This window comes from Puma concolor, chromosome C1, assembly GCF_028749965.1.
Source record: "Puma concolor isolate L17-30 chromosome C1, mPumCon1.1.hap2, whole genome shotgun sequence".
NCBI lineage: Eukaryota > Metazoa > Chordata > Mammalia > Carnivora > Felidae > Puma > Puma concolor.
The window spans coordinates 23506267-23533620 of NC_141674.1; the positions used below are offsets into that span (position 1 = coordinate 23506267).

The following is a 27354-nucleotide window of genomic DNA, read 5'->3' on the forward strand; positions in this document are numbered from 1 at the left end:
TAAAAATTTTTTAAGAGGTAAAACTACCTTGGGGCACCTGGCTAGCTCAGTCGGTTAAACGTCCAACTCTTGATTTTAGCTCAGGTCATAATTTCATGGATTGTGGGATTGAGCCTCCCATGGGGCTCTATGCTGACAGCTTGGAGCCTGCTTGGGATTCTCTCTCTCTCTCTCTCTCTCTCTCTCTCTCTCTCTCTGCCTCTCCCCTGCACCTACACTCTCTCTCTCTCACACACACAAAATAAATAAACTTAAAAAAAAATTTTTTTTAAAAAGGTAAAACCACCTTAAAAATAAATAAATGAAAATTTTTTAATTAAATTAAATAAATAAAAGTACTGGCATCAGTGAAAAAAATTCCCATTATTTCTGTATCTGTACATATGAAACTTATGCCCTTTTAAAAGTCTTTAGGTACCCAGGGGCGCCTGGGTGGCTCAGTCGGTTGAGCCTCCAACTTGGGCTCAAGTCATGATCTCACAGTTTGTGAGTTCGAGCCCCATGTCAGGCTCCATGATGACAGCTCAGACCCTGGAGCCAGCTTCAGATTCTGTGTCTCCCTCTCTCTCTGCCCCTCCCCGGCTCACACGCGTGGGCGCACGCTCTCTCTCTCTCAAAATTAAACATTAAAAGAAATGTTTAATAAATCTTTAGGTACCCAAAAGGAATGAAAGCATACATCCAGACAAAAACTTGTATACAAAAACTTGTCCATCAATCGACCAATGGATAAATAAAATGTGGTGTGTATCCCTATGTAATGCATTATTATTAAGCAATAAAAAGAAATGAGGTCCTAATACATGCTGTAACATGGAAGGACCTTTAAAACATGACGCTAGGGGGGCGCCTGGGTGATTCAGTCGGTTAAGCGTCTGACTTCAGCTCAGGTCACGATCTCGCAGTCCGTGAGTTCGAGCCCTGCATCGGGCCCTGGGCTGATGGCTCGGAGCCTGGAGCCTGCTTCCGATTCTGTGTCTCCCTCTCTCTGCCCCTCCCCCGTTCATGCTCTGTCTCTCTCTGTCTCAAAAATAAGTAAACGTTAAAAAAAAATTTTTTTTAAAAACATGACGCTAGTGGGGCGCCTGGGTGGCGCAGTCGGTTAAGCGTCCGACTTCAGCCAGGTCACAATCTCGCGGTCCGTGAGTTCGAGCCCCGCGTCAGGCTCTGGGCTGATGGCTCAGAGCCTGGAGCCTGTTTCCCATTCTGTGTCTCCCTCTCTCTCTGCCCCTCCCCCGTTCATGCTCTGTCTCTCTCTATCCCCAAAATAAATAAAGGTTGAAAAAAAAAAAAATTTAAAAACATGACGCTAGAGGCACCTGGGTGGCTCAGTTGATTAAGCGGCTGACTTCAGCTCAAGGTACGATCTCACAGTTTGTGAGAACCCATACTGGGCTCTGTGCCGACAGCTTGGAGCATGGAGCCTGCTTTGGATTCTGTGTCTCCCTCTCCCTCTGCCCCTCCCCCACTTGCGCTCTGTCGCTCTCACTCTCAAAAATAAACATTAGAAAAAAATGTTAATAATAAATAATAAATCAATCATGATGGTAAGTGAAAGAAGCCAGTCACAAAGGACTACATATTGTAGGACTCCATTTATATGAACTGTTCAGAACCAACAAATCCACAGACACAGAAAGTAGACTGGCGGCTGCCAAGGACTGGAAGTGAAAGTTACTGGATATAGTTTTTTGGGGTGCTGAAAATGTTCTAAAACTGTGATAATGGCTGGACAACTCTGTGAATACATTAAAAACCAATGAATTGTACACTGTAAATGGATGAATTATGTATCAATAAAGCAGTTATAAAAAAAAAATCTTTAGGGCCCTCAATTTCCACAAACCTAAGAATTTTCCCGATGAGATTCATAAAAACACTAAGAAGGGTACTTTAACCATAAAAGAGCACTTACTGAGGGCACTAAATAGACCAAGTCTTCTGAAACCATTACTAAGGCACTTTAAAATCCACAGTTCTCCAAAAATATGACATGGAAAAAACATGGAAGAGCGTTCCTCTGCAATAGGTCCAGTAACTCTTCAACTGCAGACTTTATCACCAATGCCAGGTACACCCTTCAGGCCCAAGGTCTTCAGTCCAATTTCCAAACAGTAAACTCACCCCATCTAATGCCAATCACTGACCATCACTTCTCAAAACAGTAACAGGCAGGGCGCAAACTGCCAGAGCAGTCCACTGAGCCAAAGCCACACTCTCACCATGGCCCCTTACCATATTCCAAAGACGAAGAAACTGAACGTAAAAGACAAAGCAAAGAGGGCCAGAAATTCCTCAACCAAAAAACAAAAATGTTACTTACCCTATCCTCAGCACTAACTACGCTCTTGGAAGTGTATTAATTGGCGGGCCTATGTTCCTCTATGAACGTTAAGCCACTCCCTAGAACGGAGAGATTCTAAGCAAGTGCTAGAACTTTTTTTTAAGTATTTTTTCCACAGTACCCAAAAGCATAACTCTGTAATCAGGCTCAACCTACAGAAAGTATTCAGTAAATGCCGTTGCCTCAGAGAAAATGGACACACACACAAAAGATGTGTCCCTCTTGTGCAGCAACAGAAAAGTGCACTGAAAACCAGTATCACCACATTACTTTACAAAACACTTCAAACACATCTGAAACTGAAATCTCTTCCTGAATAACTGCTGTGGTTTTCTCTTACGAAGAGTCTCATAATTTGCCACATTTCCCTCTTTTCTTTGGCCACAAGGACACCCAGAGCAAATTCTGTAACTCACCAGTCTGATACATATTTATAAATTCTAAAATTACCCCCTTCATTTTGCTGACATACCCTTAGTTTCCCCACGGTTACATCTCATTACCACCTATCTTATGTATTTTTTTTCCCCTAATTCCACTCCAAACATCTTCTGAAACAAAACAAAGTAAAGATGTGTCACAAACTTCTGCAAGTTGCCATCTAGGGGGCACATACAATCAAGTACCACACACAGTATTAGTAAAGAGCAACTGACTGAATGCTGTTTTGTTTTGTTTCACACTGGAACCCAATTCTTAAAAATGGAAAATAGTTCTAGTCAAAGAAAGGGATCCTTTGACTGTGTACATAACACGTTGAGTCTTTGTGAACTCCAAATATAATGAAAAAGGCTTCAAGATATGAAAGCAGACTACTCAGCTTTAGGGGATGTTGTTCAATGGCAATGGCCCAAATGCTGAAACATCTAAGCAATCTACCCAAAAAGACAAGAGGCTCATAATCTAGCACAATCATTTGGCAGGGACACTAGAAATAGATCTCCAGGGAACGAGGAGATTCTCAGTATGAGGAATACTTGACATCCCTCCTAGTTTAACACAATATTGTTAATTACAAATATAAGGATTAACTAACAGACACTGGAGACTATGGACAGACATATCAAGGGTAAGTGTCAAGATACCAACAGAAGATGACAACACCAAGTGAAAGAAAACAGAGATACGGAGTCAAAGAGAAGGTTCACCCATTGAATTCTGCCAGGCTATCTAGAATTATCTCCCACCGACTGTCAACCTATGGTGGATACTGATATAGCCTAGTGCCAAAAGACGACTAGCAAAAGTGAAAAGGATCTGTTGAGTTGTCCTCTAAATTTTTTAAAATCTTTTAAGTTTATTTATTTTTGAGAGAGAGAGACAGAGAGAGAGAATGGACAGGGGAGGGGCACAGAGAGACAGAGACACAGAATCTGAAGCAGGCCTCAGGCTCTGAGCTGTCAGCACAGAGCCCGACACAGGGCTTGAACTCACGAACTATGAGATCATGACCTGAGCCAAAGTAGGAGACTTAACTGACTCAGCCACCCAGGTGCCCCATCCTCTCAATTTCTTTTCACCCAAAGTAGAACTCCCCACCTCTGTTCCTTAAAATCCAGTTCAGAGGCCACACAGTTCAATTGGTCAACCCTAAAATTTTTTTGCTATTTCATCACCCACTTTATCTCACAGCAGTTTACAGAGAAAACAGATTTCACAATAAGAGAATAAAACAATCACAAGTCAAAGACTTGACCTTGGGTTTTACATGATGAAACTTTTAATACTATTCAAAATAAAAGTTCTTTGGTTATAAAAATCACTGTTAAAAAACACAAATTTTTTGTAGGCAACGTTTTTTATTTTTTTTTTTTTTTTTTTTTTTTTAATTTTTTTTTTCAACGTTTTTATTTATTTTTGGGACAGAGAGAGACAGAGCATGAACGGGGGAGGGGCAGAGAGAGAGGGAGACACAGAATCGGAAACAGGCTCCAGGATCTGAGCCATCAGCCCAGAGCCTGACGCGGGGCTCGAACTCACGGACCACGAGATCGTGACCTGGCTGAAGTCGGATGCTTAACCGACTGCGCCACCCAGGCGCCCCTGTAGGCAACGTTTTTTAAAAATATTATTTACTCACATAGAAAAATGTGCTTTCTAGTATTTTATAATACCTTGATCCACATCCATTGTCTTGTTTGCTGTGGTTAAGTTTAACAGGCCAAAAAACAAAATTCATGAGATTTCTTAACCTCACTCTCCTCCAACGACCTCAATTTGACCCATAAATGGGGGAGAAGGGGGTCCGAAGTTTCTAACTATGCCAAATATAGTAATTTTAAGTATTAAAATAAGTAACAATATGTTTGTATTCTTAAGGTAGAAAGAAAGACAAATACAAAAAGACCAACCATAAAGAGTTTGCACACTACAACTTTTTAAAATAAACACACAAATCTAAACACATTCCTCACCTCAAAATTATTTTTATGGTGTCTAAGTTTCACCTAATTTTAAATATTTATTCAAAGATTTAATTTAAACATTTTAATTTTTAAATTTAAATTATCTTATTTTAAGCAAATTTTAAAATATTTAAAATTCAATTACTTTACATTTTAAATAAAGTTTTCAAGATTTTTAAAGTAGTGCATAGGGGCACCTGGATGGCTCAGTCAGTTAAGCGTCCGACTTCAGCTCAGGTCATGATCTCGCAGTTGGTGAATTCGAGCCCCACATCAGGCTCTGTGCTGACAGCTCAGTGCCTGGAGCCTCTTCACATTCTGTGTCTGTCTCTCTCTCTCTCTCTCTCTCTCTCTCTCTGCCTCTCCCCCACTCACACTGTCTCTCTCTCTCAAAAATAAATAAACATTAAAAAAAATTTTTTTAAGTAGTGCATATTACCTCAACACATGTTCTCAAGCTGTTGTTTAAGCCTTTAAAGAACCTCATGCTGATTATGTTAAGGTTTATACTTAGAAAATAAAACTTGCATATTAAAAAAAAAGTCACATACATATTTAGGCACAGCTTACAGAGCTCATCATTAAAAGAAAGGAAAACTCAGGGGCGCCTGGGTGGCTCAGTCGGTTGAGCGTCCGACTTCAGCTCAGGTCACGATCTCACGGACCGTGAGTTCGAGCCCCGCGTCGGGCTCTGGGCTGATGGCTCAGAGCCTGGAGCCTGCTTCCAGTTCTGTGTCTCCCTCTCTCTCTGATCCTCCCCTGTTCATGCTCTGTCTGTCTCAAAAATAAATAAACGTTAAAAAAAAAAAAAAAATTAAAAAAAAAAAAGAAGGGAAAACTCAGACACTATGAGAATTTCTACATCAGGCAAGAAAATCCTAACTTCAAAAGGAAAGAGAAAAGTTTTTTTTAAGTGAAAAAACCTGATTGTTCATAAATGCAAGTAATAATGAGAGAAATGGCCGTAAAGTACCTGGCACAATAGTTTCCTTCCCTCCAACACTATTGACTGGCATCATAGCCTGTGATATTCTTTTACTTCACCAACTCACTTTGATAAAAGCATTCTGCCAATCTGATCTTAAATGTTGTTCCATTTTGCCAAAAGGCCTTTAAAAAAAAAGGCTAATGAAACAGGCCCACCAAACGGTAATAATAGCCCAGGGTTATGGCAGAATGTGCTGGCAAGTCATTCTGTCTCAATATAGGTAAGTTTCCCACAATTACTACTTAGAATACACATGTAATAAAAACAAATCTGAGGGGCGCCTGGGTGGCGCAGTCGGTTAAGCGTCCGACTTCAGCCGGGTCAGGATCTCATGGTCCGTGAGTTCGAGCCCCGCGTCAGGCTCTGGGCTGATGGCTCGGAGCCTGGAGCCTGTTTCCGATTCTGTGTCTCCCTCTCTCTCTGCCCCTCCCCCGTTCATGCTCTGTCTCTCTCTGTCCCAAAAATAAATAAACGTTTAAAAAAAAAACCAAAAACAAATCTGAAAAAAAAATAGACTTTAGCATTACCGTTCCTGTGGAAAAAAAGGACTCTTGCAATTCTAGGAGAAATGTCAACATTATTTGTACTCCTCTCCTTATTATCAAGTTTATCATCTCTAAAATTCAAGCAAAATCATGGCTTTTAATTCTCTGACCTCAGAATGTGCTACTTTGTTGCAATCACTTTGTTTGGTTTGGTCTAGTTTTTAAGGCTGGAACTCTTCCCGGGGAGAGGTAGAAATATAGACTGAGCATGGGAACTGGAATAACAAAGACCTGATTTCAAAATCGGAGTTTACCTGGTAACTAAGTTTCAGTTTCTCATCTCTCAGAAAGAATACTACCTCCCCCATGGGACTGTCCTGAGGAGTAACTACAGGAAATAATATATGGTCCAGGGCCTATAATGTAAATGCTCAGTAAATGTTTCTATCACCATCAGTGGTTCCCACCTGACAGATCAAACACCTTTTTATTCCTCCAATCAGTAACACTGGCTGATGACGGCAGTGATTCTCCACCTAAAGATAAGCCCCTCCGCTCTTCAATTACCCTGCACTCTGCCTCACCTGTTACCCGGTGTTTCCCAGCAGGATAGAAGCGCTCTAAGATCTACTGTTTTACCCGAGTACAAATCTGAAGAACTTCTCGTCCTCATAACCATCAACACAAAAATTACAGACACCGCCAGGCAAAGCAGCATGAAAAACACAACAGTCTTTGCCCTGGCATAGTTCAGACCAACAGATGAGATCAACACGAAAACTAGTAAATTACAATACACTATGATGACTGCAGAAGAGGTAATCTGTGTGCGGCCCACAGCCACAACACAGCAACTACCCTGAGTTTCTCCGACGCTGTTCACTGTATCATGTGTCTGGCCCAACAGAATTGTGTTGTGACGAGTGCCAATTCCAAGCTGGTTCACTGGTTTAGGTCCCCAGGGTATGGAACAGGTTTTGCAGTTCAATGTTAACTCTAGTTTGCTAAAGGACCTGGATAAAACTGCTCAATCAGATATGATTCCTTATGATAAGGCCTAGCATAAGACACAGCCCAGACTAAGCCTTCAATAAACACTTGCTGACTTGCACAGCACAGCCAGATTTTTAGATCTTAGAGTTTTGCCAAAAACTAACCCAGAGTTTGATTTTCCCAACTACACAAGACAGGCAAGCACCTTGATTCTCCTTTAAGCTTTTACCCAATGGACTATCATTAGGAAAGCCAACATAAGATCTATAATAGAGATTTTTTTTTTTTTTTATTTAAATTTTTTTTTTTTCAACGTTTATTTATTTTTGGGACAGAGAGAGACAGAGCATGAACGGGGGAGGGGCAGAGAGAGAGAGGGAGACACAGAATCGGAAACAGGCTCCAGGCTCTGAGCCATCAGCCCAGAGCCCGACACGGGGCTCGAACTCACGGACCGCGAGATCATGACCTGGCTGAAGTCGGACGCTTAACCGACTGCGCCACCCAGGCGCCCCATATAATAGAGATTTTTAAAACCAACGTTTATGATTTCTAAACAGTGTTTAGCCAAATAAAGCAAAGATTACAGTCCTTTCACTTTTGCCCCCTACACAGATACCATCCAAACCAAACACCCCCTACTTTGGTCTCCCCACATGTACAGCTGCCTACATCTCAAACTCAACAGGTGTATTACCAAATTTAATTATCTTGTCCCCAAACCAGATACTGTCTCTATTCCTTTTCCTCTATTACTTCATTTTCCCACAGACCTAAGATTTCTAATTCAGTCACCAAACTCTGTATCTCTCAGTCCCATACGTTCTTGACCATTGCTCACATCAGGGCTGTGAGAGTAGCTGTCCAGTTAGTCTCAACCCTTACCCACTCCCATCTCTTACTGCCAACTCAATCTTCCCAAACACCACTCCATACATACACACTCAAAAACCCTGCAGCCTACTGAACTAAATCTTAGCATTGGCATTCAAAGCCCTTCTCTTTGTGACAATGTCTTTTTTCTCCAATTTTATTTCAAAATTTATTTATTTATTTATTCATTTATTTATTTATTTGAGAGAAAGAACGAGCACGGGAGGAGTAGAAAGAGAGGAGGGCAGAGGATCCGAGGCAGGCTCTACGCCGACAGCAGAGAGCCCGATACGGGGCTCGAACCCATGAACCACGAGATCATGACCTGAGCCAAAGTCAGACGCTCAACCAACTGAGCCACCCAGGCTCCCCACTCCTATTTTATTTTAAAACCAAAGAATTAAGGACTCACGCAATCAGTAAATTTCCTCTGAAGCTTTATTATACGCCGATTTCTAGGGAATAGGATAGTGAGATGAGTAAAATCTGATTCCCACCCACAAGACTCCAAGCAAATAGCAAATACACTGTCTTCAAGACAAAAAATGCGCCAAGTGCACAAGAAGCTCGCACGTGTCTGACTTCTTAGTGTCCCTCACTTACACGTAGTATGTGCTTTTGAAGCAGCACTGATATATACGACAGTTCCAATAAACCAGAGACGTATCATCAACATGCTCGATAAATCTCGTGAAGAAGAAGATAAATCCCACCTCTTCATTTCTAGTATGATAAAGAACCATGGCACATGGCTGCCTTTTTTGAAGGGTCAGGCAAAGCACAATGAGAATTCAGATTTGCAAGTGTGCTTGTGCCTGATTTACTTCTAAGGCAGAACAGAAGCAGCAGGGACCTAGCGAAAGGCTGAGAGTTCCTTCTGCTAGTCAGTACTCAAGACACTGGCAATATAAAATGAACCTCTGCAAATTCAACCTATATCCTATTTCAAAGAATAGCCTGATTAAAACATTCTAAGCCTTTCGTCACTATCAGGAAGTTAGGAAACCTAGATCAAGCTGAACTCTCTTCTCAGCAAAATAACGCTGTGATTCCAGCTGTGGTTTTGGATTACTAAAAGTAAGCATGTTAAAATTCACCAAATGAAGCCAAGCACTTACAACAAGAGGACAAAGATGGCTGAAACCTAAAAGCCACAACCACTCCCCTGCCACAAAACATTAAATATACCAGTTCTATTTCAAATAAATTTCACTTGAGCAGCTAATTTGTTATCAACTTCCTACTTTCAACTGTAACATCTTAAAAACAAAAGTCACCCACGCCCAACAGAAAAGGCTTTGAAAATATGGACACATCCTTTAACAGGCCAAATATGCCTGGGTCATTCAGTCGGTTAAACGCCTGTCTCCTGATTTCTGCTCAGGTCATAATCTCACAGTTCGTGGGTTCGAGACCCAGCTCTGAGCTGACAGTGCGAAGGCTACTTGGGATTCTCTCTCCCCCCTTCTCTCTCTCTCCCTGGCTTGTGCGCTCTCTCTGTCTCTCTCAAAAGAAATAAATGAACTTAAAAAGAAAAAAGAATATATGTCAAAGGAGAAAAAATATTATTTGTTTAAAAAGTGTACCTGAGGGGCACCTAGGTGGCTCAGTCATTGTTAAGCGTCTGACTTAGGCTCAGGCTCACGGTCCGTGCGTTCAAGCCCCGTACAAGACTCTGTGCTGCCAGCTTAGAGCCTGGAGCCCGCTTCGGGTTCTGTGTCTCCCTCTCTCTCTGCCCCTCCCCCACTCGTGCACGCGTGCGCGCGCTCTCTCTCTCAAAAATAAACATGAAAAAAAGAACTGAAAAAAAAGCGTACTCGCAAATGTAACGTGTACATCAAAACAATCTGAGGTCTTTTCTTAAATGAACTGGTTGTTACCTCTTCGGCACCAGAATGATAAATGATCCAGTGACAACATCACAACATTCATCCCTTAAAACAAGTGACTGTTAAGTTGGGACCCAATGAAATTAGCAGTTAGGCTTTTAAAGACATTCACTGAAAGCAGATATCCTGAGTGGACAGAGATTATAAAAGAGTTTCAAAGCTGAAATAGTGAACTTTTTTTTACCTGATGTTCTGCATGAATGTTATCCCCAGTAGGCCATCGATGTTTGCTATTATTATAGCCGCCTCCACCACTTCCTCCTCCCCCAAGCTGCTCACCATGCTGCCTCTGAAAGAAGTAGTCCACCATAGCGTCGTCTTGGGAACGGCCTGCAACTCCTATGGATCCTGGGACAGGGCTGGAGTGTGTCCCAGCTGCAAGAGCCTGATTTGCAGCTGGTTGTGGCTGCGCCTGCGACCCTGTTCCAGATGTCAAAACAACAGGCATGTTGGGATTAGCTGGTTCTTGAGGGTGATGTTTCAGGTGGGGGCTGAAAGAGTCCTGCCAAAGCACTGCTTTTCTCTTCAAGACACATGCAACGCTCATTCCACCAACACCTAAGGACAAAGAGGTTACAAGCGTTTAAAATTTGCATTTTTAAAACATAATTTAATATATTTGCTTTGATAAAACAAAAATGGGAGCCCCATGTCTTTTGTGAAACCACATCTACAACCAATTTCTACCAAGCAGCTAAATGTTTTAGAACATACACACACAATTTTGCCAAACTGAAACCTCTGTTTATAAGTTGCTGGATATGTGCACATGTGGAAATAAATGTAAGTTGGTTGGTGGCAGGCAATCTGACAAGGTATTGAGATCAGAGTTCAATACGGCAACTTCAGGGAAGCCCTACGTTGCTACCAAACATAACGATAAATAGAATTGGACTCCAATCAATGGCTCCTCTACCCACCTTATTTACACCGTAAGCCAACTGGGACAGATACTTCTTCAATGAACAAAAGCTCTACAAAATATCATTTTACAAATGGAGCAGACAAAAGCCAATAAACCAAACAAAAATCCAAACCTAGTATACAATTAGCAATGACTCAGACTGCCTAAAATTTGAAAAGACCCTTGGGGCGCCTGGGTGGCGCAGTCGGTTAAGCGTCCGACTTCAGCCAGGTCACGATCTCGCGGTCTGTGAGTTCGAGCCCCGCGTCGGGCTCTGGGCTGATGGCTCAGAGCCTGGAGCCTGTTTCTGATTCTGTGTCTCCCTCTCTCTCTGCCCCTCCCCCGTTCATGCTCTGTCTCTCTCTGTCCCAAAAATAAATAAACGTTGAAAAAAAAAAAAAAATTTAAAATTTGAAAAGACCCTTTAAAATGTTTAATGTATTCATAGGATGCTCCTTGAAGAAACAGTAAGAACCCCCTGACCAAGCACAGCAACAGGATGTTCTTAGCCTGAACCATTTTAGCTGCTGTTGAATGGTGCGGGGGGGGGGATCAAAATTTTTTACCAATAATTTACAGTTGTAATCACATCATTATTCCCTTAAAAACAGGATGAGACCAAACCAAATTCAAACACTTTACTAGTATAGAACATCTCACTGTAAAAAAACAGATACCTCAATAATAACTGAATGGAAAACACAATGCAGAGAGTATCATATCAGCCCTATTTTATAAACGAAAACACTAAGGGACAGAAAAGTTATGGGATGTGCCCAAGGCCACTCAGCTAGTGAGTTGCAGAGGAGGGATTCAAACCTAAATCTGTTTTGGGGGCACCTGGCTGGCTCAGTCTTGATCTCGGGGTTGTGGGTTCGAGCAGTGGATGTGGAGATAATTTAAAAAATAAAATCTATAGGGGCTCCTGGGTGGCTCAGTCGGTTGAGCATCCAACTTCAGCCCAGGTCATGATCTCGCACTTAGTGGGTTTGAGCCCCACATCCGGCTCTGAGCGGAGAGCTTCGGAGCCTGGACCCTGCTTCAGATTCTGTGTCTCCCTCTCTCTCTGTCCTTCCCCCACCCTGTCTCTCTGTCTCCCAAAAATAAACATTAAAAAAATTTTTTTAATAAAATAAAATCTATAAATAAATAAATAAATAATTGTTTTGTGCTCAAGCTTACTTTTGTCAGCCCCTTACAGAAACTATATCTCTCACTTGCAACAACTCCTCCCTGGAAGAAACAAAGAATCTCCGAAATGTTACTATGAAACATTACTATTTAGGTTCTTAAAACCAAAAGCTACATCTGTACACAAGAGAGAACATCTGTCAAACTGTGGGTGCTTAAAAAATTGCCACAAAGTAATCAGTAACCTATTAGACTACCCCTGCCTATAGTCACTGGAGTCTAATTTCAAGACTATCAACTTAATAGTCCCACTGCTGCACATGCCTTCTCTCTACCAAGCTCAACTATAACGTCTCAAAAACAGGTATACAAGATTTATGAAAAATCTATTAAGTTATTTCCTTATGGAATTAAACCTCCTGATAAAGCATGTGCTTCTCACAATTCATGTTTCGAAGCCAGAGACATAACGGAATTTGTAATTTGTTCAAAGCTTAACTTGGAAATGCCTAGTTTCAGTTAACAATTCTAATCCATCAGAACTTTACCAGGGTAGTGGGGAGCCTAGCTTTCTAGACTACAGTTTGTGCTTTCTTGAATAGAATCGTGTTCATGCTTAAGTACCAAAACCAGAAAATCATAGCTGTGTTTACCATAGGCTATTGCAAAGTGACAACCAGGCTAATACCTTCCCATTTGATTTTCAAATGAATTAACTGCACTTTTTTTATAGACGTATTACTGACACAGAGCCCTGTATTAGTTTCCAGGTGTACAACATAATAATTGGATATTTACATATATTTCAAAATGATCACCACAATAGTTTCTGGTTACCATTCATCAACCAAGTCACTGCCCTGTTAGTTTTCTTCTACAAGGGACTATCAATCTAATAGTCTATTCTAGGGTAAGCCAGGAGTCCCAAAACTCAAGTTTTACCACTAAATTAGCAACCTCTCGGAGCCTGTTTCCTCACCTAGAAATTGGAAGAAATCCTTTCTCTAAGACTCACAAATGTGCTTTGTTTGCTTGTTTGTTGTTTTTTTAATCAGAATAAAATTATAGAAACGTTTTTGGTAAATTTAAAGTCACCATGCTGAGACCCCAGGAATTCGTTACCACCAGTGAAGGCAATGAAGCTCCAGTCTCTAAGAGGATTCCTAAAATAGCAAACGCAATCTTTAACTGAAATAAAAGATTTGCCACAATACATCTCTAACAAGGAATTTCCATATGAAAAAGGGTTACCTCTGAAACACAACTAAGTTCTAACAAGGGGTTGGGGAGGGGGAGGAGTTCCTCCAAAACAGTTCAAACAAAACAATTGGCTTTTGTAAAGCTATCTGTATGCCCTAAGACTTCCTGCTTTACCTAATGAGGCAAGGCAGTTTCTCAAACAAGAGAAAACCTGGCAGAAGGGACAGTTTGAAAGTGAGCAAATACCTAAGCAATTAACATGTGTCTTGGGTAGTTGTGTAATATCTTGGCAACTACAGCACAAAAATTAAGAAATCAGTCACTTAAATATTATAAAACATTTAAACTGCTGATGCCTTTTAGAGTTATAGCACATTATAAAAATACTGTAAGCAACTAGAAGTGCTGATTCTATACTCTTCCAAAGTTTTCAAACTGTTCACACCGAAGTGTCTTTTTTTAATATCCCTAATAGATTTTATTTCAAGCAAAGGAATACGGTTTGATCTCTCAAAAGCTCACCTTTTCTTAAAAAAAAAAAAAAAACTAAAATACTTAGTAGTATAAAAGGTGGTTTTTGTTGATTTTTTTTTTTTTGCCACACTGAAAACAAAAAATTCTGTGATCATAAATGTACTTTAAAGCAGTTCATTTCAAACCCAAACTAAACTTCAAACCCAACTTCAAAAAGATGTGGCCTTGGACAAAATGCATTCAATTGTGGCTAAGGCAAAATACTAATTCAAAGTTCAAAATCCAGTGAGTATTTCCCCAAGGTCCAAATAAACAATCAACAGCCCCAGCGAGTGTTTTATGAAGTTAAAATTAGCAACGAGTCAAAATGTTTATTTTGTTTACTAAACGTGCACCGGGAGCCACATATCTCGGGAGTAGGCTTGTTTTGGTGGGTTTTTGTGTTTTCATAAAACACACAAAACGCGAAAGCTACATGTCTATTGTTTCAGAAGCGGCTGACTTTAAAAACACAACCCCGAAAAACCCTCTCTCCACTCTCATCCTTAATCCCACGAAGAGCAGGAAGTGAACGGATTGGATTATCGACAACTAAAAACAGTGTTCTCTCAATTAGACAATGACTAACAATTCTTCAAGCTATGGGGAGGCTAAAACCTTCCCTAACACCGGGTCTCTCTCTCTCTCTCTCTCTCTCTCTCTCTCTCTCGCGTGTGTGTGTGTGTGTGTGTGTGTGTGTGTGTGTGTGTACGCGCGCGGGGAGGGGGGGTTGGAGGGGGTGCTACAGTGGGGGGAAAAAGTTCCAGGAGCTTATTCCTCACTTGACGTGGGAGTGGTACAAGGATAACAAACGATGTCTGTTTACCAAGAACGTTTGTGAGCACTAAAACTATCTGGTAGTGCGTATCTGTTTTCCTACTACCGAGGGGTGAGCCCGTCTTCGAGTTAAGACAGACACTCGCCAACCCTGGGAGGCTCAAAGAGGAAGAACCCACCAAAACCCAAGCTCTCACGGAGACAAAAGGCCACAAGCACCCAGGAGACTAAAAAGCGATCTGAAACTTCCTGATCGCCACTTCTCCACATTTAAGGCTCGCAAAGTTCCCCCATGGTGGGTCTCGCCTGTAGACAAGGGGCCAAGGCTGCTTCTAAAGCGATTTATTGTTCCTCCTGCTTCGACGCGGCCACGGAAGCTCAAGAAGTCGAAGAAATCCAGGGTGGCCCAGAATTACACTTCATGGCCACACAGAAGACTCGCGGCTTCGCAAACCCATCAAAAAAAAGCAACCCGAATGGCAACATCAATCTTCGGAGGCTCCAACAGGGCCCAGCAGAAAGGTACAGGCACGTCTATGCCCACGGCCCGGGCCTCAACCCCCGGCATTTTCCTCGCTTCGACCCCGCTCCCCACCCCCTCCCTCCTTTGATAACAATAGGGGCCTTGCTGCTGACTCCAAAACATGTACGAGGAACAGCGAGTGAGAAGCCTCAGCCAGGGCCCCGGGCGGCTTTTCCAAAGCCCTTCTCACCCCTACAGCCGCTCTCAAACACCAATACAAAGGGACAACCCGCTCGCTGGGGGTCCGGAGCAGCGTTTGGGGCCGGCGGGGTGCGGATACTCACGGGCGGAGCGGTAGGATGAAGATGGATTTCAGCCCCCCGATCTTCTCTCTCCGGCGCTCTCGCTCCCCCTTACCTTTCACTCCGACAACATGGCGGCCCACTGGGGACGGGGCTGGCGCGGTGCATCCTGGGATAGGCTCTGGCCCCGGCTCCGGCGGTGGCAGCGGCATGTGCGGAGAAGGCAGGCGGCTCTGGAACAGGTTGCCTGGTTGCCATGCCAACCCAGGGCCTGTGTGAACTTGGGAAACTCGCAGGCAACACAACCGCTGCGCGCGCGAGTGCCCGCCCGCCAGACGAGCGCGCGCCGGGCACGCGCGCGCGCCGTGGCGGGAAGAAGGCGGGGTCCCGCGCCGGCCTAGGAGCGGCCGCGGTGCTCGCGACGCCCGGCCCCGCGCGCTCCCAGCTTCACCGCCAGGTTGCACCGGCCTGCGGGGGTGAAGGGACGCCGACCCGGCTCTGGCTTAGACCGGTGCCGGCCTCGAACCCCTTTGCTGTAGCTTCCTGGCTCTGTGGCCTTATTTAATCTCCCTGCCTCCATCGCCCCATTTGGAGAAGAGAGAGGAAAGCGAGAACAGCTACTCAACAGAAACAATGTGGCTTCTTATTCCTTTTAAAGATAGCCAGCGCTTCTTAGGACAGGGCCCGGGACTTGTAAACTGGACCCATGCATAGTTTGCGGCGTCCAGGGCAAGGTGAAAGCGCCGGGCCCCTTGTTCAAAATTGTTAAGGAATTGCAAGACCACGGCAGCAAACAGGAAACCAAAACCGAAGACACAAAGTCAACCCTGGTTGTAAGCACTCGCACTATCTTTTGATCAAAGTGACTTTTCCGATCAGTAGCGTTTGGTAAGATATTGTTATTCTATCTCCAACTAAGCCCAAGATAGATTGAAACCTTAGGCAAACCACACAATACTACAAAAGACCAGAAGGGGATACCGGGGAAAGCTTTATAATTGGACGAGGGAAAACGTTTCTAATGAGTCAAAATCAATAAATTACTTTAAAAAGTGAAAGATGTTTAAACATCTGTCAGGAAGAGATGCCACCAACAAAGTAGAACAAGTTGAGAAAATAGCTTTAAAATATTGCAATATGCATGGTAAACAGATGGTTAATCTTCATGATAAATACAGACCGTCTCTAATCAATTAAAAAACCCGTAATCCAAAGTAAACAGACATCAAGTCATTAGTGGCCAATAAACACATAAAGATAACTAACTAGCCCGGGGGCCCTGGGTGGCTCAGTTGGTTAGGCTACTGATCCTTGATCTCAGCTCAGCTGATCCTTGATCTCACAGTTCCTGAGTCCCAGCCGCACAGTGGGCTCTTGCTGATGGCCCCGAGCCTATCTGGGATTCTGTCTCTCCTTCTCTCTGCCCCTCACCTGCTTGTGCTCTCTCTTTCTCTCCCTCAAAATAAATAAATAAACTTAAGGGAAGAAAAATACCTAGCCGGGGGCAGAGGGGTAGCGGAGTAGGGGAAGGGAGATGCACAGCCAGTGGGTATGGGTTTCTTTCCGGGTGTTGAAAAAGTTTAAGTTAGATTGTAATGATGGCTGCACAACTCTGAAATACTGTGTACCAAAACCCACTGAACTATATACTTTAAATGGGTGAAGTTGATGGTACGTGAAATATATCTCAACACAGCTGTAAACAAAATGGGAAAAATAATAAAAGAAACAACTTCGAAATGTAATATTTTCTTTTTTTTTTTTTTCAACGTTTATTTATTTTTGGGACAGAGAGAGACAGAGCATGAATGGGGGAGGGGCAGAGAGAGAGGGAGACACAGAATCGGAAACAGGCTCCAGGCTCTGAGCCATCAGCCCAGAGCCTGACACGGGGCTCGAACTCACGGACCGCGAGATCGTGACCTGGCTGAAGTCGGACGCTTAACCGACTGCGCCACCCAGGCGCCCCCGAAATGTAATATTTTCATCTATTAAATACACTGGCAAAAAAAAATGATCAGTGATTATAAACACTCTGTTTTGTCGAGTTTTGTGAGAAAGTCAGCACTCGTGTTGTTTAACTTGTTTGAGTATAGATTCCTTTTACTTCACAGGGGCACCTGGCTGGCTCGGTCTGTGGGGCATGCGACTCTTGATCTTGGCGTTGTGGGTTCGAGCCCCATGTTGGATGTAGTGATTGCTTACAAGATGAAATCTTTTTAAAAAAGTTATTTTTTTTTCAACGTTTATTCATTTTGGGGACAGAGAGAGACAGAGCATGAACGGGGGAGGGGCAGAGAGAGAGGGAGACACAGAATCGGAAACAGGCTCCAGGCTCTGAGCCATCAGCCCAGAGCCCGACGCGGGGCTCGAACTCACGGACCGCGAGATCGTGACCTGGCTGAAGTCGGACGCTTAACCGACTGCGCCACCCAGGCGCCCCTAAAAAAGTTATTTTTATTTTAAAAGTAAAAAAGTGAGATTTTCATTTCCGAAAAAGAAGACAAACTTGAAAGTTAGAGGTCCTGAGCTCTGCCACTTACTGGCTGTGTGGCCTCGGGCAAGTCCCTGAGTCTCAGCCCCCTCATCTACAAATTAAGGATGTCAATACTCTTCTCACAGGAGGGTTACAACAGTTTAATGAACTAACATATGCAAAGCGCCAGAGACGGAATTAACACTCAATAAACGTGGCCGTTTCATTGTAGCTGTAGTCTCGTACTCAGTTTTGAATCCCCTGTGCTCATTGCTCACTAAATATTTGTTAAATGAATGAATCCAACAGCCATTTGGAGTATCAACTCTCAAATTCAACAACCCTAAAAGTAATATGCTGTGTTCAGAGAGCCAGCCCTTAAGCCAGACAAGAAATTACTTACTTAACCTCTCTGAGCCTCCACTTTCTCCCGCGAAACATGAGGTTAATATAAGAGCACTAAATGAAATAAAGCAGATAAAACGTTTAGGCCCATGGGGCGGAGACACGGAGTGCTGAGGAGCCAATAATTGAAAAGCATGGATGAGGAGGAAACATAGCAGACATGAGAAAATTACAGTTTCCAGAAACTTATCAGGCTCTGCGCGCCGTGATTTCATCCTAAGACCCACAACTAACTCCTTAGTTTTAAGCTTTAGCTTGTGTTACTCAGTCATAAAGATTCTAATATCCGTGTAGGCACCATGTGGGACTATGCCACACCCAGGCCCCTACCCAGTCGAACGTTGCAATCTCAACAGAATACTTAGTTACCTGGTTTCCCTTCATTGCTCTTAAAGGATCTGCGGCCCCTGTCCAGCCCCAAAACAACCCTGTCAGAGCATCGTCTTCCAAAAAAACTCATGAGGGGCGCCTGGGTGGCGCAGTCGGTTAAGCGTCCGACTTCAGCCAGGTCACGATCTCGCGGTCCGTGAGTTCGAGCCCCGCGTCAGGCTCTGGGCTGATGGCTCAGAGCCTGGAGCCTGTTTCCGATTCTGTGTCTCCCTCTCTCTGCCCCTCCCCCATTCATGCTCTGTCTCTCTCTGTCCCAAAAATAAATAAACATTGAAAAAAAAAAAACAAACTCATGAGACAATGCTTACCTGTGTGCCATGTACTGGGTTAAGACTTTTATATTCACGATTTCATTTCAAACTCCCGAATACCAAAAATAAAAAAAAAAAAAAAACCAAATACCTATGACATGGACAACATAATTATTCCCATTTTAAAAATGAGGAAACTGAGGCTCCGGGTGGTTAAGGAACCAGATTAGCGTTTCTCCAAACGTGTTATTATCTAGGGCTATTTCCTGAGAGTTGTCTGGTCGGCACTAATCCATTCCATTGTAACCCAATCAGAGAAAGACAGAGATCTCAAGATAGAAACTTTAGTGAAGGCCATTCAAGTAAGACTTGGGTCAAGAATTTCGATGTTTATTTTTGAGAGAGAGAGAGAAAGTGGAGGAGGGGCAGAGAGAGAGGGAGACACAGAGTCTGAACCAGGCTCCATGCTGTCAGCGCAAGGCCAGACGTGGGGCTCAAGCCCATGAACCCGTGAGATCATGACCTGAACAAAAGATGGACGCTCAACTTTCTGAGCCAGCCAGGCGCCCCCGTTGGTTCAAGGATTTCAAACAGTTGCCTCTTCCTTCGTAAGGTAGTGGTTCTCAAAGTATGGTCTGAGGCTAACTGGTGAGTCAGCCAACCTGGCCGTGCTGACAGCTAACAAATTCCAGAATGGACAAATGCTATTCAATTCCACAGGCCTTTATTCTCACTTACAGCCAACTGCTTTTGGCTAGCAAAGGTTGCTATAATACGGAATTTGCACATTGAATATAAAGTATTCTTTTTTTTTATTTTTTTTTAATTTTTTTTTTCAACGTTTATTTATTTTTGGGACAGAGAGAGACAGAGCATGAACGGGCGAGGGGCAGAGAGAGAGGGAGACACAGAATCGGAAACAGGCTCCAGGCTCTGAGCCATCAGCCCAGAGCCCGACGCGGGGCTCGAACTCACGGACCGCGAGATCGTGACCTGGCTGAAGTCGGATGCTTAACCGACTGCGCCACCCAGGCGCCCCAAGAATATAAAGTATTCTTGAGCAAAGTTGGAACACTCCCAGTTTTCTGGAAACATAATTTGTCATCAGTGTTGGTTTGAGTTGCTTTTTAAACTGTGTTACACTTGTGTTTTTGTATATTTGTGGAATCTCCCTTCGAGGCACTTCCCCTCATTGTTTGGGCGCTTGGGTAATCGTTACACTGTTAACATTTCCATTGTCATTTTGTTTCTTAGCAAATCTCGGTTATGGCAGTACTTTTTCCATGAGAAGGTAAGAGGGAGGGTTGGTTTGGGCTTCCAGTATTGGTGACTAGGTAATTCTGACCAACTCTGCCACTGAGGAAATCTAGGAAAACTAGCAAAACTAGAAAAATCTAAAAATCTTCAAATCATTGGAAAGTTAACATTAGTGAAGAACTACTGAGCCAGGATCTGGGAAGAGAGAAATTAAGGAATGTAAGGCCCACATTTAGGACTACTTTTCCAGGTGGGGCATTTCCTGAGAGGCAGCTAAGAGACTGAGTGGTGCTTTTAGCGGCCTTGGGGAGCAGAGACTGGAGCCCAGAAACCCCCCCAGAGAGAGAGAGAGAGAGAGAACCCAATAAACAACTCTCACTTTGGATTGGGATCCCAAAGGACTCCAATTTAAAAGCAAAAGTGAATAGGGGTGCCTGGGTGGCTCAGTGAGTTGAGCGTCCAACTTCAGCTCAGGTCGTGATCTCACAGTTCATGAGTTTGAGCCCCGCATCAGGCTCTGTGCTGACAGCTTGGAGCCTGGAGCCTGCTTTGGATTCTGTGTCTCCCTCTCTCTCTGCCCCTAACCCACTTGCATTCTGTCTCTGTCTCTCTCAAAAATAAAAATAAGCATTAAAAATTTTTTAAATAAAACATTAAAAAAGTTTTTAATGAAATAAACACTTACAAATAATAAAATAAAATAAAAGCAAACGTGAATATAATAGACAAGCTCTCACAGAGATCAAAACTCCGTTTCAAACCGTCTCAAATCCTGTAATTATGTTAAGGTGATCCCAGAGTGCCAAGGCCTCCAGGTATCTAGAAGAAAACGAAGTGAATCGTCTCTGGTTAAAAGAGATCACCATTGGGGCACCTGGGTGGCTCAGTCGGTTGTGTCCGACTTCGGCTCAGGTTGTGATCTTGAGGTTCATGAGTTCGAGTGCTGTGTCAGGCTCTGTGATGACAGCTTGGAGCCTGGAGCCTGCCTCGGATTCTGTCTCCCTCTCTCTCTGCCCTTCTATAGAGAGCTTATGCTCTGTCTCTGTCTCTATCTCCAATATAAATGAACATTAAAACATGTTTTAAAAATTAAAAAAAGAGATCACCATCCTAGGCCTCAGATGTCAGATGGTTTCTATGAACAATTATATATGTATATATATGTGATACAAAAATAATCACACATACTGGAAGACAATATAGCATGAACAAAAAACCAGCAGCAACAAAGGACAATCGAGAAGGACCCAAAAGAACCCCAGATATTGTAGCCAGCTCATCAAATTATGTAATATGTTCAAGAAGATAAATAGATTGATCACCTTAGTAGAAAAGTAGGAAATATACAAACATCCAAGTGGAAATTCTGTAACTAAAAAATATAATATAGAATTTAATAACCCAATGAACTGGATTCAACAGCAATTTACACACTGCTGAAAAGAATTAGCAAATTTAGAGGTCTCAGAAGCAAATATCCAGAATGAAACATAAAGGGGTAAAAGGATAGAAAAGAGAGAAAGGATAAAAGTCACAGAGGCAAGAATAAGACACTTTCATGTACAAGTAATTGGAAAAGCAGGACGAGAAGCGAAGAGTAGGGAAAAGAAATATCTGACATGAAGAGATTAATTTACCAAAACTTATGAAAAAATAAAGGCATAGATTCAAGAAGCATTAGGAATTGCAAACAAGAAACCTCAGGAAAATCAAGGCTGGTGTGGAGGTGAGAGTTGAAGGTTGGTGACTGTCCTTTCACCCATCTTTAAGAGACATGGGGTCAAGGGGTGCCTGGATGGTTCAGTCGGTTAAGCGAGGGACTTCGGCACAAGTCTTGATCTCACGTGAGTTTGAGCCCTGCATCAGGCTCCGGGCTATCAGCACAGAGCCCGCTTTGGCTCTTCTGTTCCCACCGCCCCTCCCCAGCTCTCTCTCTTTCCCTCTCTCTCTCTTTCTCTCTCTCTCTCAAAATAAGGTAAACTTAAAAAAAGAAAAGTAAAGGGGTGCCTGGGTGGCTCAGCTGGTTAAGCTCAGTTGGCTCAGGTCATGATCTTGGGGTTCATGGGTTCGAGCCCACATTGGGCTCTCTGCTGTCAGCACAGAGGCCACTTCAGATCCTCTGTCCTCCTCTCTCTCTGCCCCTCCCCTGCTTGCATTCTCTCTGTCTCTCTCAAAATAAATAAATAAACTTCAAAAAACAAAAATAAGGGGCGCCTGGGTGGCTCAGGCTCAGGTCATGATCTCGCAATTCATGAGTTAGAGCCCCACGTCAGGCTCTGTGCCAACAGCTCAGAGCCTGGAGCCTGCTTCGGATTTTGTGTCTCCCTCTCTCTGCCCCTTCCCTGCTCATGCTCTGTCTCTCTCTGTCTCTCAAAGATACATAAATGTTAAAAAAAAAATGTATAAACAAAAACAAAAAGAAAATACATACAGATCAAGTAAACAAAAAAATAAGTAAAAATATCAAAAATCTGAACACAATAAGCTCAGCCTACTGGTTATATGTAAAATTCTATTCCCAGCCAACAGAAGTCATAGATTTTTAAGCATTTATAGTACATGTTCACAAATAGAATGTGCATAATACTGTAAAGGGAGCCTCAATAAATTCCAAAAAATCAATATCACATAGCCCACGTTCTCCAGCTATAAGATGCAAAACTAAAAACTTTGTTTTTTATTGTTACAAATGACACATCCTGTATACTTGGAAACTAAATTACATTATTAAGCAACAATCGCGCTCCCAATGTGTAAAGGAAATCACTTAGAAATGAATCATAAGAAAAAAAAATGAAATGAATCATAAGAAAAACACTACAGTTCAAAATTTATGGAATAGAGAAAAAAAACCCACAGTATTTGGAGGAAAATATATCATTTTAAATGCTTTATTTATCATATATTTTTTTGGAGATAGAACTGTTCCAAATGAACAGTCCAACCGATCCAATTCTAGAAGTTAGTAAAAGTTACAGGACAAGCCCGAAGGAAAAAGAAAAGAGAACCACGTGTGGATCCTATGAGAGAAAGCTGAGGCTATACTAACACAAAAATCAAACCGCAAAAGAAATGTTGGTTTTTACATTCCGTGGAGGTGCCCATGGTCAATTACACGATCTTGCGGGGCATTTTTGTTAATGATGGAAAATCACCAGAGAAAACTATCTATTTGTGGGCAAGTGTGTGGATAAATATAATTAGTCAATAGACACAAGCAGTAACTATTGTCCAGAATGTATTACAATATTGTGAGATCATGAAACCTGAAAAATTGCCCCAGTACTTGACTTCTTAAATGAATGTAATAACATATGGGAATACCACTGTTTAGAAATGCTTTAAGCATGGGGCCCCTAGCTGGCTGAGTTGGTAGAGCATGTAACTTTTTCATTTGGAGTTGTGAGTTCGAGCCCCTCGTTGGGTGTAGAAAGTACTTAAAAAATAAATTAATTAAATTGGAGCACCTGGGTGGCTTAGTGGGTCAAGCTTCCGACTTCGACTCCAGTCTTGGTCTCAGAGCTCTGGAGTTCAAGCCCTGCATCGGGCTCTCTGCTGTCAGCACAGACCCCGCTTCAGATCCTCTGTCTCCTTCTCTCTCTGTTCCTTCCCCTGCCACCCCCCTCTCAAAAATAAATAAGCATTTAAAAATAAAATAAGTTAAACTGGGATACCTGGGTGGCTCAGTCGGTGAAGCATCTGACTTCAGCTCAGGTCATGATCTCACGGTCCGTGAGTTCAAGCCCCGCGTCGGGCTCTGTGCTGACAGCTCGGAGCCTGGAGCCTGCTTCCGATTCTGTGTCTCCCTCTCTCTCTGCCCCTCCTTGCTTGTGCTCTGTCTCTCACAAATAAATAAACATTGAAAAAAAATTTTCTTTTTAATCTGAAATGTGATACTGTCTTGTACATTAATCTCCCACTTTTTTTCCCCACATAATATTATATCATTGGAATCCATACAGTTCAAAATATGTAAATCTGGTTTACTCTTTTTAATTTTCGTATAACAGTTTGTAGTAAAGATTATTATAATCAATCCAACTATTCTCCTATTAATGTTCATTCAAGTTGTTTCCAGCTTGGGGTTTTTTTTTGCCAGTACAAACAACACTAAATAAATATCCTTATTCATATATCCTTTAAAAAAATTTAAATATAAAAAAAGAAAAAGAAAAAATTAAATTAAATTAAATTAAATTAAATTAAATTAAATTAAAAAAAGAAATAAGTGCTTTGGCAATCTATTTGCTAATGTGTAGGCTTTTGTGTCGGTTCAGATGATAAAAAATAAAGTGGACTATTTCTCCATATGTAATCACACTTTTTTTTTTTTTTTTAAGTAATCTCTACACCCAGCGTGGGGCTAGAACCCACAGGCGTGAGATCAAGAATTGCATGCTCTACTGACTGAGCCAGCCAGGCACTCTGACCATGCACTTGATGAGATATTTCTGAAACATTTAACCTTGACAACAGTCTCACCCTTCTTTCCTGCGGTCATCAATTTGGAAGGATACAACTGGTGTTCACCATCAAAATGTGGCTACCATTCTCAGAATATCTGAGTCATGGCAGGAATAAAGTTGCTACCATGAAAGTAAATGAAACTTTCAAATCTTTAATTCGACCCAGCACCCAGCATCATTTTACCTGGCACACCCCCAACAATTTCCTATGGTAGCTCCTGGGAAAACCTCACTTTGTATAAACAATTATATCCGGACTGTGCATGTACGTGTCACTTTTTAAAGGAATAATCATCGACATGTATTGTGACAAGATCGAACATGTCTGGGAGTTAAAATTCATCACGGACCAAAACTTTCCATAATTACCATAAGTGTTTCGCCAAATTTGAGGCCAAAATTCAATATATCATGTCTGAGATAAATCAATTCCACAGCCTGATGTATTTCAGTTAACCCTTTTCTCCTGGACTGTTTGAAAAGAAAGGGTAACTAACTCCATAATTTTTTTTTTTTTTTTGCATTTATCTGTAAACTTTAGTTGGCTTGTTAAACTGGCAAGATTAAAGAGAAGTTCGAAAGTACATTTAAGTGAAACACAATTGAACTTCCGCTGCTATTTTATTTTGTTGGAATGTCTGAGTAACTTAAGTGGAGAACAAAAATATTCCTCTTGCAGCTATGTTGTCAAAACATTTAAAGAAGAGTTCCCTATTTAGGGTGAAATGATGTAATGTCTGGGACCTGATTCAAAATAATCTGGAGTGGGGGAAGTTAGAAGAGAGTATAAATGAAACAAGATAGTACAAGAATCGATCATTGTTGAAATTGAATGACAAGTATATGAGAGTTTTAGTATACTATAGGAAGAATAAAAGACCAAGAACAGACAAGATTTTTTAAAATCGTTATTGTAGAAAATGTTAAATATATATAGTAAGTTTAAAAATAAAATTTAGGGGGTACCTGGATGGCTCAATCCGTTCAGCATCCTACTGTTGATTTCAGCTCAGGTCATGATCTCATGGTTCATGAATTCGAGCCCCACATCAAGCTCCGTGCTGACAATGTGAAGCCTGCTTGGGACTCTCTCTCTCTTCCACTGCCAAGTGCTCTCTCTCTCTCAAAATAAATACATAAACTCTAACCCTCCCCCCAAAAAAAACAATAACAGATAAAATTTAGAAGGCACCTGGGTGGCTCAGCCAGTACAGCGTGCAACTCTTGATCTCAGGGTTGTGAGCCCCACATTGGGTATAGAGATTACTTAAAAACAAAATCTTTTTTTTTTTTTTTAATTTTTTTTTCAACATTTTTATTTATTTTTGGGACAGAGAGAGACAGAGAATGAACGGGGGAGGGGCAGAGAGAGAGGGAGACACAGAATCGGAAACAGGCCCCAGGCTCTGAGCCATCAGCCCAGAGCCTGACGCGGGGCTCGAACTCCCGGACCGCGAGATCGTGACCTGGCTGAAGTCGGACGCTCAACCGACTGCGCCACCCAGGCGCCCCTGAAAACAAAATCTTTTAAAAAATTAAAATTAAAATTGAAAAATAAAATTTAGTCTTCACCATTCTTGGTCTATTCTTACATATACATTTTAGAATTAGCTTGTCAATCCAATACTGGTTTTGAAAAAAAAAAATGGTTGAATCTGTAGATCAACCGGTAGAAAATTGTCTTTTTCTGAATTCAAGTCTTCCTACTGTTAATATGGCATAGCTCTTACTTCTTTAGGTTTTCATTAATGTCTTTTAGTACAGTTTTATAATTTTCTATGTGCAGATCTTACACCTCCTTTGTTAGGTTTATTTCTGAGCATGTCATAGTTTTGTGCTATTTGAATGGTTTCTTTGTATAATTACATGATATGATTGTGTAGAATTGCAATCGACTTTGGTACTTGGACCTTATAATCAGCTACCTTACTATATACTCTTAATACTTTAATAACTTGTCTATAGATTATTTTGTGTTTTTTAATGAAAATAGTATCATCTGGGTGTAATGATAATTTCATTTCTTACTTTTCAATAGTTGTGCCATGAGTTTCTTCTTAATGTTTTATTGTCCTGGCTAGGACCTCCCTCACATTATTGAACAGAAATAATGAGAGTTGGCATGCATATCAGATTTATGATTTTAAAAGGAATGCTTTTAAAGTTTCCACGCTTATGATACCATTTGTTGTAAGCTTTTCATAGATCTCTCTTCGGGTCACCATTTTATTTTTAAGTTATGTTGAATTTTGTCAGATAACTTTCTTGTATTTATTGAAATGTTTATATTACTTTTTTCTCCTTAATCTCTTATAATCTCTTAAGTGACATCTAGAGATATTCCAACTTGGAGATATATTATTCCTGGGACAAGCCCAAGCTGGCCATAGCATACTGTTTCTTTTATTGATAATTGACTATGATTCACTAATGTTTTGTTTAGGATCTTTGCACCTATATTCACAGGTGAAATGAGTCTATAATATCATTTTCCTGTTCTTCCTTTAGTTGGAGCTGGCATTGAAGTTATATGGGCCTCATAGAATTGGCAGGAGGGGAGTGTTCCCTCTTTCTCCACACTCTGGAAGAGTTTGTATAAAATTAGAATGATCTCTGGGGCACTGGGGTGTCTCAGTCAGTTAAGCATCTGACTCTTGATTTTGGCTGGGCTCAGGTCACGATCCCACGATTCGTGAAATCGAGCCCTGGGTCTGGCATTGGGCTCTGCACTGACAGCAGTGAAACCTACTTGGGATTCTCTTTCTCTCCTTCTCTCTCTGCCCCTCCCCCTGCTCGTGGGAGCTCCCCCTCTCTCTAAGTAAATAAATAAATAAATAAACTT

The 27354-nt window shown here is 41.9% G+C and overlaps 1 protein-coding gene across 18 annotated transcripts in view; it reads right to left on the reverse strand.

The window, feature by feature from the left end:
• Positions 1–15570, reverse strand: part of PUM1 (pumilio RNA binding family member 1) — a 134403-nt gene extending 118833 nt beyond the window's left edge. For 6 of the 18 annotated variants that reach the window (XM_086716275.1, XM_086716274.1, XM_086716273.1 and 3 more), the window contains exons 1-2: positions 15383–15566; positions 10162–10535 (exon numbers count right to left, since the gene is read on the reverse strand). In XM_086716275.1, coding sequence (XP_086572401.1) covers positions 10162–10535; positions 15383–15479 — 471 coding nt within the window. In that variant the 5' untranslated portion in view covers positions 15480–15566. Of the gene's footprint in view, positions 1–10161; positions 10536–15309 lie in introns of those variants that run through there. The other 12 variants (XM_086716272.1, XM_086716264.1, XM_086716262.1 and 9 more) reach the window with 7 other exon arrangements.
• Between the last annotated feature and the right edge of the window lie 11784 nt (positions 15571–27354).